Source organism: Cariama cristata, unplaced genomic scaffold (genome assembly GCF_000690535.1).
Source record: "Cariama cristata isolate BGI_N322 unplaced genomic scaffold, ASM69053v1 scaffold26171, whole genome shotgun sequence".
NCBI classification, from domain to species: domain Eukaryota; kingdom Metazoa; phylum Chordata; class Aves; order Cariamiformes; family Cariamidae; genus Cariama; species Cariama cristata.
Genome location: NW_009598049.1, coordinates 15892 through 32976, shown reverse-complemented (window position 1 = coordinate 32976; position 17085 = coordinate 15892). Strand labels below are relative to the sequence as shown.

Here is a 17085-nt window from a genome sequence, read left to right as displayed (position 1 = left end):
TCTTCACCTCTCTTTGCAAAAAATTGCTGTGTGGATCTTGTGGTTGCAGCTCTGGGGTCTTGTTAAGAATTGCAGAAGGGTCTTTCCTGACAGATTTCATTTATCTTTGAGGATTTCAGGGGAAAAAAAAAATTTGAAACAGCTACCACTGTCAGATATAAGATTAATTTATCTATCCATCCTAGAGACAGAGACTAACCTGCCCTCCAGTTTCCTTCCAACAGATGTAACAATAATTGCTCTTTTACTGGCAACAAGAGAATAAAAAGCAAAATACAGGTATGCTTTAGTCCAAAGCATATTTACCCCCACCACTGAATGAAACTGACTATTATACAGTACAGGCTAATTTTTATTGAACAGTAGCAGCAAAACTGATGTGAAAGCAAAATGATTTTTCTGGAGCTTAATATTTTACTGATTTGTCCCATCTGGATCTGGAAGATCTAAAAGCAGCAAAAGTAGAAAATGCAAAGGTCTGGGTGACTAAAACCTACCAATACCATGCGGCAAAGTCACTGCACAAGACACTTCCATAGGCCACACCATGCACAAAGAGACGGAAGCACAAAGGCAGGGAGCAGGCTGCCTGCTCCTGCAGACATGAGCGTTCCCCCTCAGGAATGATAAACTAAAGAATTTATCGTAAAAGCAGAACTACTGAGGGACAAAGAACATCTATTTCTCCAGTATAAAGGTATTTTCTTTACTGTACCTACTTAATGCTATTCACTGAATGCACCAGAGCTCTAGTGAGCACAGTGAGGATCTGGGTATCTGAGACAAAAATGAGTTTACCTGAAATAAGACAGTAACAAGTATTATACTGTTGCTGGTCACTATTAAAACACAAACTGCATACTGTCTGCCATCAAATCCAGTATATTGGTCTTCTGTTTTGTAACACAAAAATTTTCATCAGTAGCCTTTAATGTTGTATAAATGAAACCTTACTGCAGTATCTCCTACAGCATGATTGATATTAAGCAAACTCAGGATAATGTCCCGTAAATGTGAAGATACGTATATTTGCAAGGACAAAGCAGAAAATTTTGAGGCTAAAACCAACCTATATATGTGCAGGTATGCAGCCATCTGTGGTCTCTTTAAATAATAGTCAGATGTGCTTTTAACATAGGTTGCAGGAATTTGGAGGTGATAAAACCCCATCAACCTAACGAAGCAGGCTGTGGTTTGTGGCATGTAGCTTATTGTCAGCAGTTACTGTACCTTGCTGGGGGTTTGCTGCTTACCAGACTAGAGCTGCCAGGCTGATTGTGTGGAAGCCCCTGCTCCCAGCTGGCACAAGCAGAGCTGGGGCAGCTCCAGCGCTGCCGACGACAATTAAAATTGAGCTACCTGCCTGCACCGGAGTGGATTATAGAGGACTCTGGTGAACAGGAGACACGGCTCAGCTGTGGGGTCAGTAGACAGTAGGGGGGCATCATGCCTTGAGTCATCTTGTTCCTTTGAAACAACTGCCTGGCTTCAGCTAAAGATTTCCAGACAGAACCAAACAGTTTCTTCAATCTGAGCCTTAACACTGGGGATTAGCTGTGTGGCGTACTTCCACTTGTGTACAGAATTGCTGTGCTTTACAGCTTTTTTCATCTCTACCCCCTTTCCCATCCGTGCACATTCATTTCCAGCTCATTACTCCTTGTGTCATTATCATTTCACAAGGTGGACACGCAACCCTTCCCAGCAGAAGGCCAAGGGCTGAGCATGTAAAATCTACACCTGAGCTTCTGCTTCTCACAAAACATCGAACGCTCTGATCACTACTTACCGTTCATAAATCGTAACTCAGATTATTGTGCAGGTACGGGGGAGAAGAGGCCCAATCTGCATTTAAAACCAGGTCTCTGAAAGCACACTGCTCTTATACTGATTAACTCTTTATAAATACTCCACACAAAGATCAATCACTGGCTTGTATCAGTGAGATAAAACTCACATTACGTTATTTAATGAATAGGAAATGGCATAAACTTGACTTTGTTTTACTCTCCAGGACAGAAAATGTTCACGTACTTGTTGTGAGGTAGCTGATGTCATCAAACATGTTATGGAATAGTGAAATAGTGGAAGGTTCATGTTTATAAAAAAGTGCTGATGCTGGACAAATGAATGTCAGACATGATCGCAATCTGTTTGTGTCTCTTAGAAGTTCAGATTTACACACGTCTGCACAGAAAAGCACAGGCAATTGAAATGTCCACATTATTGAGTATCTCGTTCCGAACAAACATTGCAGAAGTGTAGATGGTGTCAACCGCCTGCTCTTAAAATTGTTGCCTTTGGCAGAGTCTAGCTCTGTAGCGATAAGGACTGTGCAAGTTACTGCCTTCCTAAATTATAAAATATCACTGTAAATACCCTTTCTTTAGCAGGTCTGGGTTTCCTCTGCTCTGAGACCAACACTGATGCTAAGTTGTGGGACTCTGATCAGTCATCACATCACAACAGACAGGGACAAGGACAGGTTCACAAAATTTACCAGATAGAGGCCATGTGCTTCCATCTGACTCTCTTCTTCCACACATGAAACATTGGTGTGCAGATTCTTTACAAAATACTAAAGATTTTGATAGTGCTAAACACATTGTAATCAGAGATAAAAGCAAGCCTCAGCAGTTTCACTTAGTATCTGAGGATGCTTGGATCCTAGGTTTAGCTTTGCCAACTAAATGCTAACAGGGATTAAGGACAAGCTCTCATTTCACACCTCAGGAATGCTCCAGACCTGGGCAACAGCTCCCATCCCTTTAATTATGACCCCTCCCATGCCAGAAATTGTAACTAGAATCCAAGTGTTTGAAAACCAGACACACAAATATTTGTTGATGAGAGATACAAGAGAATATCACCCCATACACATTTGCATCCCAGTTTTGATATGAAACAGCACTGGCACACAGTATGAAAATGCAAACTGCAGCAACATGCACTTGGAATCACCATGCAAGAGGAAGCAAAAATAAATAAGCAGTTGAAAAGTACCTCAGAAGTAACCTTGCTAGACAGTAATTTACAGGTGTACTGGTAGAAAGGGAAAAGACCAGCATTAGTACATTGAACAAGCATGTTATAACTAGGAAACAAGAACAAAATAAAGAAATTGCAAGAACTGGCACAACCCGGAGTATAAGATTTCAAGCAACTTGATGTCATAAAAAAAAAAATTAGTCATTTTTAATGACGTTGCTTGGCCAGTCTCAGCCTTGTTTACCATCAATGCTTGACCTATTTTCTTGCTGCTGCTTTTTCTCTTTTTCTCACCTGTTGAAACCTCTACTGTAACATATACTTTTTGGAAGAAACTGCTCTGTTGGCTGAGCAGTGAAGTTCTTCCAAGAGCAGATGCGCTTGATCTGCCCTCTGTCTCTGAAACACAAAACCTGCAAGCCCCAGCCACAGCAGCTGTGTTGTACCCACTGAAGCCAGACATAAAATAGAAGGTGGTGATATTTAAAGGAGAGACAGGGTAGATGTCCTACTGAAACCACTCTCCTGCCTTTTGGTCTGTCTTATGTAGGGAGAAACTGGAGGTCTGTACATCAGTACTGCTGGTGTGTTCAGCATACGAGGGAGAATTTCCATGGACATCAGAGCTCTCCACAACCCCATTCTGGAGACCGTGGCTGCTGCCTTCGGCCCCTGCAACAGTGCTGGCTCTGTTCAGCCTTGGCCGCCCGGCAGCCTGCCTCCTCGCAGTACCCAAGGAAGTCTCTGGTTCCCCTCACTCACAAAGAGCAATGCTGAGGCATGTTCAGCCCTCAGGACTTAATGCTCCAAGTGGCAGCTGCCTGTCTGGTTGTCGGTTGCGTTCCTTCCCCCATTATATGTCATATATTTTTTAAAAAAAGACAGTGATGTGCTCTTTTGTTTCCTTAGTTACAGAAACCTTTTTCCTGAGCACGTGATCAAATGTCCTCTGCTGACAAATCAAAGCCATTTGTTGTTTAAGTAAGTATTGCTGAGCCTTGCATGTAAAATATTAGCTCAAACTAACAGTGATACAAGTGCAGCACTTCTTATTTGAATTATCTTGCTCCTGTCAATGGTGGGAGTTGTTTATCAAAGGAGAATGTAAAAAGGCAGGGAAGAGAAACAAAACTCTCCTGCTGGTCTGAGGAAGCACTCCCTGGGCTCTGCAGAACACTGCCGTCTAATGAGATTTTTGGATAGGCAGCAGCAAGAATGCAAATCTTGTTTGGTTGTATGCAATGGGCTTAGAGAAGAGGAGAATTAGAACAAACTGCAACACCGTGGGACACAGTATGCACTGGGGCTCTGTAAATTCACTGCAGCCTTGACAATTCATCCCAGAAAAGGATCTATCCTACAAGTTGCCTGACCAGCACCAATGCTCTGGCAGTGCCTCTTCGGGCCGTCAGTGCCCGGGCAGCTTTAGCAGCAGTGGACAGCCAGGCTGGCACCCAGAGCACACCTCTGTGGTCAGATGCTGCTCAGACTAGCACTCCGGTCAGGACATCAGGGCTCACTTCAAACTGCAGAAGAGACTATGCAATTATGGCCAACCTGCTTTCTAGGGGGCACATGTGCAGCTCTGCAAACACCTGCGGAGTTGTGCTCAGGTAACTGAGAAGATGGAGTTAGGTCTAATGACATCTTACATGTCTTTTGCGTGCTACAACATGGATGACAAACAGTATGTGACCATCAGAGCTGTGGGAGAAGATTTCAGTCACAAGCCGCTGCTTCATTGGCAGCGCAAGTTAACTTCACTCTTCACAGGGATGGAGGAAAAGCACAGGGTGAGTACCAGCTGAGTGTCATCTCTTTAGCACAGCAGCTTCTCAGCTGTGCCGAGGTTTCAAGCCACCAGACTGAGAGCCACTCACTGCGGGACTCCCAAGGACCAGTTCTGGTTCACACAGCAGGAGTTTTATGCCCTTCTTTTTTTGAAGTTCCTCCTAGCTTTTGCAAAGAGCATGAGAGTGTGTCATGTCTCCTGCAAGCCTCTGAGCACCCTTCAGGAAAAGAGATCCTCTGGGTAGATGCCAGAAAACAGCGTTCACCAGAACAGGTGGAGCCACCCCATTTCACTGTGTGCTTTGGGGAGGGACAAGACATGGCCCCAGGATGATGCTGGCAGAATGTGGCAAGCTTCTGTGCATGAGCTGGCTTTCTATGTGGTAGCAGGAGCCTGATGGACAACAAGATCTTGTTTTTTAACGGGACCAGAAAGTTTCTGGTGTGCACTGGAAATTAATCTGTTTACACTTTCAGTCAGCTCTCCTACATGTTTTAGTTAACCAGCAGAAATGCAACAGGACACCTCCACATTACGTGCCTTCTGATTTTAAGTATGTTACGCTACTGTGCAATATTCACCAGCAAAGACTAAAAGCTGCCAGACTAGTGCAATATTCACATTACAAACCTTCACTCACTTGTATGAGACTGTACCTTTAAAGAACATTACTAGAAAGCAGTTCGTTTGGAGCATGAGCTCCGTGGCGCCGTCAAGATTGTTCTGACATCTCTGGGAAATGCCTGGAGGACTGTGGCTGCTTAAATGGATCGTGTCCATTTAAGAAGTTTTATATTGCACTTACATCTCACTATCTTCTGCACTCATTGCCCACAGTAACAATGAGTCTGAGTAAGAAACACCTCCTGCTTTGGTGGGAAACAGGTTGTGTAGCAGTTGCACTTGAATTTTGATATTTCCAGCTATGAAATTCATAGCTCTTCTTATTAGTGCCTCCAATAAAGAACACCTTAACTGGGTTAAACTCTACTACAGTAACGACTGAAATGCAGGCACTCATTTCACAAACTGAAATTCTGGCTGATTTTCTGTTTGTGTGGAGGAAAGACAACAAATCCAGTGGGAAACAGCATGCTGCCCATTGAAGGATCCAAGTTATTGTCTGAGACACTCCCAATCCAGATCTGCAAGGGGTGGTTTCTGGGGAAGCTATGCAGTCACAATGAATCCTGAGCACACTGATATGGGACTTTGGGGGTCTACAAACACAGGTACGAATACATACTCGATCCACAAAGTTGAAAGAGCCGCTAAAATAACCCATTGGAGGGTCTCAGTGATGTGTGAATTAACAGAGTCCACCAATTTCAGGGCAGCTACCTTATTATTTCTTAACTTAATTAGTTAAAATGAGATTTAATATGAGTTGCCTTCGATATTTGCAGTGACACTCTCTCATCCTCTCCACTGGCCCTCATCTTTCCATTTCAAACACATTGACCCTTACAAGGTGTTAAGATCCTTACACACTTGCAAGGTGATCTGAGCAGATTCTTGGGACATAAATATTTTTGTTGTCTGAGTATTGGCTCTCGTGAGTCATGATTTCTGTTGCAAAGCAAAAAGTGAAAAGGAAAAGTGCACTTACACTGCTGTCATCCATCCTTTCTCGTCTCTTAGTTTTGTGTGTTTCGTAATCCTCCATGAGGGTCTGCATCAGGTTCTTGGGTCTCTGGGCTCCCACAGGCTCCTCAGGCATTAGGTCAGACTGTGAGGCAGGGCACTCTGTGGTGGGGGATGGAGGAGGCTTGATCTTCTCTATCTTTCCTGCAATGACATGAAAAGGAACGAGCCCTTCTAAGTTGAGGGACTCACAAGTTGTTTCCAAAAGACGACATCTGGAGAAGCATTTTTAGCAGAGTTTGAATGAAGAAACAGTTTGGAATGAAGTCTGTGAAACAATCTGGTAAATCAGGATGGTCACGGGCTTTTAAAATAATCTCCCTCTTCCCAAAATCCGCTACACCAAAACACTACAAAATCTTTTTACAAAACCTTGAAGAGTTAGCAAATGATACAAAACAAATTTAACCCATCGCTATTGTTTACAGTAGTATCTGGCTGCATTACCCCTGTTCCCTCCTACAGGACACATTTCAGTGATCTGGAAATATTTGCAAGATTCTGGAAAACTGCAAGATTATTTTTTTTTTTCTTGCTTAGACAACATAACACACAGGATGCCACCACTGAACATCAAGGACCACATGTGAGATGTCCAAAGAAGGCATCTTGTTAAGCATTGCTGGCTTTTTCTCTTCTTCCAGTGCTTTTTGTCTGCTTTGTAAGCATGATAGGCTTTGCATTGGTCCTTGGTGCTACTCTTCCCTGCAGCTGTTTCCTGCAAGTCACAGAAGGTGTTCCTGGAGGGAGACCTGTGGCAGAGCAGGATGGGGTCTCTGTCCCACACACCCCTCGTTCAGACATGGCCCTTCAGTCTCCTGGTGGGAGGAAAGTCAGAGAATAGTCGGGCTGCTCTCTGACTGAGCCCATTTCACCCAGGGGAGCCTGTTTTAGGCAGAGTGATCCCAGCTGAAGAGGTGGGTAAAAGGCAGGCCAGAGCAAGGAAACCACTGCAACGAGCTGTGGGAGAGCTCAGAGAGTGGACAACTCACGCTTCTCCTGGGAGGACAGCCCGCATTTCTCACCACCAGGTGCTGATGTGGGGTGTGCCGCCCACCTTGTCCCGGTGGGAAGAACAGGGAAGATGGTGGCAGGTCGTGGATGTGGGAATAAGTTGTGGGGCTCCTCAGCTATGACAGGAGAAAACAGCGCTGAACCAAAATCAGATTTTCCATGACACATCAGCTCTTTGAAATACGATGGTTCAATGGATGGGAAAGAAAAAAAGGAGAAAGAACCCCAACCCAAAACCCTTACAAGTAAGTGAAGTAATCAGAAGGATCGTGCAAATTTTCGTGAAGCCTTCTGTTGCTGAGGCAAATGAAAATTCCAAAAAGCATGATGACAGTGGCAGCCACTAGAGAGCAGCCTTGAAACCTCCTGTAAGAATCAGCAGGCTTTATCCTTGAAGGAAAAAGTGAAACCTGAGTCGACACTGCATTTAACTTTGCTTAAGTTGTGATGCAGGGATGAGGCTGGGAATTCGTCCCCCTTAAATCACCTCACCAGAGACTGGAGGAGGAGTTTTTCTGGGCTGAGGTTCTTCTCCGGGTTGCAACACCAGCAGCTCCGCAGACAACCAGGAGACAGGCTGCCAAAGCAGAGACCAACAGCAGGTCCTGAGCTGCCTATCTGCACCCATGTGTGACAGCTTGGACTGCTTAGCAGGAGAAAGTAAAAACCACTGTCACCTTGCCCATTAGGTCCAGTGGGTACAAAAGTCTGCTGAAAATAAAAGGCCTGATTAAGGGTCAGATATCTTGCTGTACTACCTCATTCTTACACCAGTGAGTAACTGTCTTGGACATATGCAAATAATGCAGGAAGAATCAGGCTTCTCTGATGTCTGCCCAGCTTTTGTTTTCCCCCAGGGATGCAGACACATCACAGGATGCTCAGACCTATGGACAGGCGTCATGCCTGAAAAGAGCTCCTTCCACTCCACTTCCCCTGGAAAACAATGCAAACCGTGGGCTTTGGGGATCTGCATTTCCAAGCAGATCCATCCTCTCCAGATGGAAGGCCTACCGATTTCTGTATTGTAGCAGCAACCCTGCAGCAACATGCAAGTGTTCTGCACATCCTGGGCAGTGTCACCACGAACAGTGTCACAGTTCCCTTTTCATAAAGAGAAGCCAAGGTAGCAAGGAGATTTGTCCACTGCAAAACAGTGGTTTGCTGGTTTGTATCCACAAGAAATCATGCTCATACAACCATTTTCTCTGTGTAACTGTTTGAATTCCACTTAAAACTCAGGAATTCATAGCGTCATTTCAACTTGTTTTCACAGGGGAGTAAGTTCCTAAAAAATTTGTGAGAACAGGTAGGCATGTGGAAGAGTGAGATCCTACCAGTGCCAACAGTGTCAGAAAAGCAAGCAACCAGCACAGCCACCAGTGAAGTTGTGGTAAGATGATGGGGTGTCTGAGGCTCCAGGGTTCTCAGAACAATCACAGAAAAACTCCATGAACATGATGCCAAGCACCAGTCCAGCATAGACCTATTCTGCCAGACTGGACTGTGTTAGAAATGTTGCTGGGTTAATTTTCTTCTGGCAGATTTTCATCCAGATAAGGTACTGTTGTCAGGCAGAAGAGTCATTCAGCACAAAAGCATCATGAGAAATGATGATCACAGGCACTTTCTACTTCCACAGTCCTGTGCTCATATCTGATGCACACAGACACTCCTGGTGGTCCTTGCCCAAATCCAAGCTGAGTAATGTAGGAACTATGATTTGATATAAATGGAAACAGGGTTACATTCGCAGCAAAAAATGCCATCTGATGGTCACACTTGTCAGTTAACAGTAGTTACCAGCAGTGTCTTCCCCTCCAGGGGAAGATAGTCCCCTGAGGTTGCCTTTAGAGCTGTTGCAAAATATTGAGTACAGGCTATAGCATCACAAATCTTCATCTACACGTCTACATTTTTCTCCTCTTTTGAAGGGACTCCACTGGGGAGGGGAAGGAAAAGCTCATGGATGGGGCAGCTGCTGCTGTTTCCCAGTCTGGCGGCTGCAAGACATCACCTGTCACCTCTCTGCAAAATCAAAGATGTGTAAGAGCTTGGGGACAGATTAGCTTTCTCCTACCTAAAACCTCTGCATAGCTTTTAGGAGCAAGACGGGTTGTGATGGCGACTTATCCACCCTGTGGAACCTGATGGATGTCCAAGCACGCGGTGCAAGCTGAGGAAGGATGCTCAGCTGATTTGCTGCAACATGAAGAAAGAGTGATCAAGGAGAGGCCATGGGACAAGGGCCTGAGCCACCACTAAGTAGCCAGCAAGTACCAAGGGCCATCATACAGTTTTAACTAAGGTACAAAGGAGATGGGAAGATTGAGGCTTCACACAAGTAACAGCAAATAATTTACAGAAGCTGTTGGCATTTTTTAAGACATCCGCACAGCAAAGAAAACTTTTAAAAATCAGGTAGTTCAGCAAGACAGATTGTTTTAGAAGACCAGTCTGTGCTGGAGTCAGAGGACAGCTGAAGTATGTAAAAAACATCTCCCTCTGGAATGCGGAGCCTCATTACCACCCCAGGTGAAAGGCAGGCTTCTTTGGTCTTCTTGAACACCATATAAGCAACATGAATATGCAAACACACAAACAAATATTAAAAGAAGAACCTCTCAAAGGTCCTCTTACTTCATACATATTCCCCACCAGGGAGGGAATAAGAGAGCAAATGACAAATGAGCTGAATCAGTATGCTGTTAAGACACTCCTGGAGGTGTTCAGGGGATGAGTGACTCCAGAGGAATCCTTGAAGGGAATGATGAACTTTGCTTTTTTCACACCAGTGCTTATGAAGGGGCAAGGAAACAATATCTTCCATAAACTCAAAGCCTTCATTTCTGCTCTAGCCTTTCTCAAAATTCTCATTTTAGAAAGGGATTCATGCATATGTATTATAGCTGATCCTTATTCTTTACATGTATACAGGGCATTAAAAATCTTGCAATGGCCACAAACATTAACAAATGTTGCCCCAAAGTTTCTGTTCTCCTCCCACCACACAAAAAGTATCTTCAGGGTGCAGTTGAACCTAAGAAGTGTCTTTCGTGTAGGTATTTACTAGTGAAAAATGAAAGTGGAAAATCGTTTTGAGGCTGAAGTGGCTCCTCGGACAGAGGCTTACACTCCACAGATATCACTCAGGAGAAGAAAGCAAAGAGAAGAAAGAAGGCAGCACACACATGTCCCTCACTATTTGGCAGGACAGTTTTCTGAAATTTGAAGGTACCTGATCACTTGCATCTCTAAACTGCAACTCCATCCCAGGCTTTTGCCATCCACTGAAATTCTCTCACCTAGTTCATCAACTAAGGACAACAGAAGATGACGGTTTGGTGGGCAGCTCTCCCAGATGCATGTGCAGATGGGTCTGAGTGCCTGCAGATGAGCGCAGGGAGTGCAACATGCCCTCTGCCTCACCTGGCAATGTTTTGGTGACAAACACCAAAAAGGCAGATGCAGCAGCTTCAGGAAAGCTTCTCCTTCTTGTGTTACGGATTTCCCCGTGCCTTGTCACGAGCCAGCAAATACTCACAAAAAGTTTCTCTCCAACAGGAAAGCCTTCACTGAACCAAGCCTGCTCATACACTGATTTTCACACTTCCTTTGATGAACAGGATTACTCGAGCCAGGCACTACAGGAAGTTAGGCACAAATTCTTCATAGTCTAAGTACTCCTAATAAAGGAAGATGGGAATTACACCAAACGTAAGCTGGATCCTCTCCTGTCACTCACTCATCATCATGTTTAAATAAACTATGAAACAGCCCCAGCTGCCCAGGAGGGATGGTGTACCACCCGCACATTGTAGGTGAAAACCACTGGCTTCCTATGCAGCTGCTCAACATGTCATCAAGTGCAGCAGGTGCTGCAGCAAAACAACAAAGGAAACATTCAAATTTAAGTACAGCTCCACAAATATTTTGGGATCCACAATGACTCTCCATTTAGCCATGCTCAAGCATTTTTTTGGTCTTTCTTGGATTTCCTCATCTGGGAAACCCAGCTTTTTGGGAAAGGAGTTCACATAGGTTCTTTCCTTCACCTTTCCAGGAGTACCCTGGAGAAGGTCTTGTCCTGTGTGCACAAAACACAGAGTTGCTGTTCCACTGAAATTACTCTGTGCCTTGCTCCAGTGACGTGAGATTGGTTAAAAGGTTTTTTCAAAGCATCCCAAACAGCTTTAAAGGATACTTGTTCGCAGTACAGATGTAATTACTAGGAACCACGTTGGCTTGTGCTGGGTGGTAAACATCAAGCTTAGTGTTACCGTCAGTTGTATGAAAGTTGTAGGTCAGGGTGGTAAAAACAGTCTGTTTGCTATCTAAAGTAATTAGCAGTTATTTCACACATACACCCACATGAACTGTGTTAATCTTCCACACTTTAGTCAAATCAGCAGTTCTGTTCACTACAGTCCTTTTTTGTGGTTTATGTTTCTGTTACCGACATAGCAATAGATAGTTCAAAGTACTGAAGTGGGGCAGGAGTAATTAACCAGGGATCACCAGGAGTTCTAGTAAAGCTACTCTGCCCAGTCCACAACCAAAAAGCAACTTGATACGTAGGCCATTGCTAATTAAGTTAATTACTGTATGTCCTCAAAAAAGTTCTGGTGAGTTTATGCTTCCCCACTTTAGGATTAGCAATAGATTTCTCAGATTTAGACTTGACCCTTTAATCGCTTTCTGCTGAGGTATCCTGATGTTAAAAGAAGAGCGCCAATTCTTTCTTTGGAAAAGGCAATTTGTTGACAGAAGTACCTCTCTTTCTTTATTATTATTATTGTTATTATTACTATCAGTACTATTTTTTTTCTGTGTGAAACTACATATTCAGATTATAGTATCAGACATGTTCTACAGCATATTACTTACTGTGCCTACCACAAGTAGATTTTCTTTTCTGCTCTGTAAATCACCTCTGTAACTGGCCGCAATAAAGCTTTACAGATTTTGTTGCTTCTGCTGAATCACATTTTGCCTTTGCTTATGTAAATATTGAAAAGATGCTGTAAATATTAAAACAAAAGGAAAGTTGCTGCAATCTTCCAAGGAATTGTGTGGTATCCCTTCTCTCTGTTTTTAAGGATGCCTGCAAGCTTTAACTGCAACACAGCTGGCTAAAGGGACAGCAAAGATGAGATGAGCTGAGGGTATGCACCCTGCAATGCTAAGGGTGCTGAGCTAATTTCCACCAGCTAAGAGCTCTGCTGAGCACATCCACTGTTTAGAAAGCACCGAAAGAAGATTTAAGAATGACTTTGGCAATGCTCTTTGTGGTTTTTTTGATCAATGACAACGTTACACATTGCCACATATTCATTTTTTCCTAGAAATTAATTCTTTGCCTTGTCACCAGCTGTAAATTGTAGTAGCTTGAGTCATTGGCTAATAGATCCCAATCTTCCTTCTTGAAGATACAGCAGTTGGGCATTTAAAGGAAACTGTCTGCAATGATTCATCAGAAATATAAGTCTATCATCCTGACTAGAATGCAATTTACAATTAACATTTTAATATCAGACACAAAGTAATTGATTTGTGTAGAGAAATAAGAACAAGTAGAAGTACACTGTTTTCCCAGATGCTCTGTTAAAACAACCATTAGTGTCAGCAGACTTTCCAACATCACTTCTGAGTAAAAAGCAACCTCGTTTAGAGTACGTGCAGCTACAGATGATGCTGTTTTTGAACGCAGCCATGAGCACACCTTTACACAAATCCTCCTAGATGAGGTCTACAGTGCCCTGTCTCACATCTTGTCAGAGGTTGCTCAAAACACCTCAGATTATGGAGACTCCCTATCAAAAATGTTGTTCTATATGAGTAATAAAACTAGCACTTCAGCAAAATTATTGACATCTGTTAAATTTTTTGGCAAGAAACACAGGTTAAAATCATCCTCTTTATAGAAGAAACAAAACCAAGTTTTAGCTATTTATGTGCTGCATAACACTCCAAGTTCACAGCCAGACTGGGTAATGGACTAAATTGAGACCTCATTCAAGTTTGCCATGACTTTCAAAAGAAAAGAATCACCTTGCACAATTTTTGGAAGCATCACTGGCTCAGATTTACACCAGTGGAAATAAGGATGGAATTTAAGTACTTTGGATAAAATGAATACATTTTTTAAAATGATTACTGTTAATAAAAACTTCTAAGTACTTGCAAAGCTTATGTAGGTCTGAACTCAAAAAAATCACTACACAGAAATAAGACTGGCAAGTGTTTCTATTTTTTTTTAGGTTTCTTTTTTTTATGTTATATGAAGAAGGCATGAGTGCTTGATTTTATGTTTTGAAAAGGGAAGGATATGCTGTAACTGCTGTGAATGCCACCACAAGGACCCAAAAGCTGATCAATCAGAGAAGGACTTCTACTGAATCTATTAAGGATTTTGTTTGTGACACCTGTTTATTGTAGTAGTGAATGACACTAGCTGAAATACATGGCAACTTACAGCTCTGAAGATCTTTTTACCAGACAAAGTTAATTAAGAAGACCAAGAGATACCTGAAAACAGAAAGCAAAACACACACACAAAGAAATCTGATGCAAAACTCCAAAATTTGTAAATCTCCACTACCTTTGCACTTCCTTAATGACCTGCAAAAGAATAGAAAGCCTGTTAAAAAAGGCTCTGTCTGTTTATCTTTCAAATGGCCACACAGCTGCAAAAACTGCTGCTATCCTTCTTTGTGATGATCCTAAATTTCCATGGGTGGTCTGAGGAGTACAGCCATAGACATATCACGCCACAACATGGCAGGGGATGAATAGAGCGCAGAGTTTCCTAATGATGATCCGCAGCGTAAGTTACTTCTGTGCTACTTCGGGGAAAAAAAAATGTCCACGGGCGTGCTCACAGACAGAACATTGGGTTGTCCCATGCCCTCCTCCTGCCTGCAGCTTCCAGGCAGATGAAGTCATTACAACCCTCCTGCCCCCTGCAAAATGATGTATTCACTAAAAAATTACATAAAACCGAATCTGACCTGACCCTTTAGTCACATTTCATGTCCTCTCTGATACTTTGGGCTTACCTGGTGCAGTTTTGTAAGCTGCGTTTCTGGTGGGCATGGGTGGTGCGCTCTTCATAACAGGGCTCGGTGCCACCTGCATACCTTGCCGCTGCCTCTTCAACTCCTCTTCTCGTTCCTGGGCAGCTCTGATCTCTTCTTCTATCATCGATAAAGTCCGCTGCTTCCTTGACCGTAACTTGAAAGGGCCCACAGTCACCTCGGGTTCCTGCGTGGCCAGGATGGAGGCAGTGCTCCTCAGCTCAGCTGCCTCTGAATACTTGCTGAAATAGCTGACTTCATGTCTGTTTTCCTCCACAAGGAATGGCTGGCTGGCTGAGTATATGGGTGACTGCTGCAAGCTCTTCCCTTCCATGAGTCCTGAGTCTTCCTCTTTTGAAGTCTTTGGTATGGTGTCCCTTTTTTCTTGAACAGGTGAAGACACCTGGGGTGGCTGAAACATTGGGTTCTGCTGCTCCTTGGAAGGTGGAGCTGACCCGGTGGTGGCTGGCTGTTCTTTGACCGAGATCTCCTTCTCTGCTGGGATTTCTTCTTCCTTGCAGTCTGCTTTATCCACCTGCTCAGCTATGGCTTGTTGGATGGCGTTTTGAACCAGGAGGCCAGCATGGTATTCCAGCTGATCGTCAATCAGCATGGAGTCTGCCAAGGCAGAGGACAGCAAGTTACAACCTGGGTCACTGAATGATTTGGAGATGCCTTCACCCCTGCACTCTGCTGGAGTGTCAGCCTGCGGGGTCTGTGGCAGGGAAAAATCAGCCAGTGAGCTTTCCTGCAGGGCACTCATGGTCTCATTGGAGGCACCACTGTCGCTGATGTTATCCATGCTGAAGTCATTGGAAAGGGTCTCCAAGACAGTGGTATCCTGAGACCTGACAGACAAGTCATCCAAACCGGAGTCAAGCTCCTCTGGAGGGGAAGAAGCGCTGCCTGACTTTGGGAACTGGTCTAGCACACCCTGTCCATCATCTTTCACCACTGTGAAGACTGCTCTCGCACTCATGAATTCTCCATCCTCTGCCCACAGTTTTGAGGCCTGTCCGGCTCTGGGGCTATCATTGCATGGTAACTCTCTTACTGGGTCAGCAATGGTAGTCTGAGCACTTGTATCATCTTCTGAGGTACAGGAGACCTTCTGTGCTTTGACAACAGTGGCATTGTTACCCTCAAGCTGTCCTGTTTGGCTACACATTGAAACGGGTCTTGCCACGGAGGACAGTGGCTTGTCTACATGCGGAGAATTGAGGCTTTTGTAGAAGGGTTTGATGGAGAACATTTTGGGTGTTCCTGACCGCCTTGGTGGGGCCTGACCCTGAGATGGACCTGAATGCTCCATCAGCTGGAACTGCTTTCTGGCAGCTGAGAAGTCAATTTGCTCTGTGACAATATCCTCTTTCTTGATATTGACTGGCTCTGGCGGTACAAAGGAGCAGCTGACCTGTTTGGGGGATGTTGGTGTTGTACCTTGCTGCTGCTGTCTTTCCTTGCGCTCCTTGTACTTCTTGTGGGACTGCAAATGCTCTTCATCCAGTTGATCCTCCAGAGTCTTCTCTTGGGGAGGATTCCACCATTTGGTGGCAATGTTGGGATTTTTCTTGACAGCCTGGCTTTTAATGAGTTCCCTTCTTTCCTTTTCAAGTTCCACCATTTCCTCTGATGGTCTCACCTTGCGGACCCTGTATTTTTCCTTCTCTTCCTCATCTTCAAAGAGCCTTGAGGGCTTTTTGTCTTCATGGAAGGCTCGCAGTTCAAACTTAGCCTCTTTCTTAAGGGTCGTAAGAGTTGTTTCTCCATCCTTAGAGGATCTTCTAGAACTGTTTGAAGAAGTGGGACTTCCTGGCACCTTCAGACTCTCCCTAGTGTCTTCTTTCAGTCCGCTCAAGGAATGGCCATTAGATTTCAGGTTCTCATCTGTTATGCTAGCTTCATGTGGTTCAACTACCAAGGGTGCCTGCTTGTCAGCTACATTTTCTTCCCTTTCACTGGTTACTGAATCATTATTGACATTAACAGATGCTCCTGAGCCATCCATAACTGAGACTGCACTTGATTCAGGGGAGGATGTCCCATTAAAGGTATTATCTGCAGCAGAATCACAGCAATTTGCCTCCAGCACTTCATCTAGGTATCTGATCTCTTTAGCAACTTCACTGTCCAGAGATTCATGCCTGTCCTTAAGTCCATTGTGGCTGGAAGCAGCGGAAAAGAAGTGGGTTGGACTGTCTATGGGATGTGATGAAGCCACTGTGGTGATGCTTTTATGTTCAGAAACTGGAACTTCAATTTCCATTTTCTCTTCCTTTGTAGCAAGCGCAGTAGCTGGCTCCAAGAAATTGGCACAGTTTTGGTCTCTGTTTTTGCTCAACCTGATGTCATCCTCAGGGATTCTGGAAGATTTCTAAAATAAAAGAGAACAAAACTATGATGAAGTCCTGAAAAGCAACATTTTATTTTTTGCAGGGTAAACACCATCTGGAAAGCAAATCTTAGCGCTGCTTAAATTTAAGATTAAAGCAGCCACTCAAAGTGTGGGAAGGCAAGGCAAAGCATTAACACAAAAAATAGAAAGTTACCTTACCATAAGCTGGACGAGGC

The 17085-nt window shown here is 44.0% G+C and overlaps 1 protein-coding gene across 2 annotated transcripts in view; it reads right to left on the bottom strand.

Moving 5' to 3' along the window:
• AKAP2 (A kinase (PRKA) anchor protein 2) overlaps positions 1-16882 on the bottom strand; it is a 20509-nt gene extending 3627 nt beyond the window's left edge. Inside the window, exons 1-3 of one of the 2 annotated variants that reach the window (XM_009709147.1) lie at positions 14497-16882; positions 6390-6568; positions 3004-3042 (exon numbers count right to left, since the gene is read on the bottom strand). In XM_009709147.1, coding sequence (XP_009707449.1) covers positions 3004-3042; positions 6390-6568; positions 14497-16780 — 2502 coding nt within the window. In that variant the 5' untranslated portion in view covers positions 16781-16882. The remainder of the gene's footprint in view (positions 1-3003; positions 3043-6389; positions 6569-14496) is intronic. The other variant, XM_009709146.1, reaches the window with a different exon arrangement.
• Positions 16883-17085: the final 203 nt, after the last annotated feature.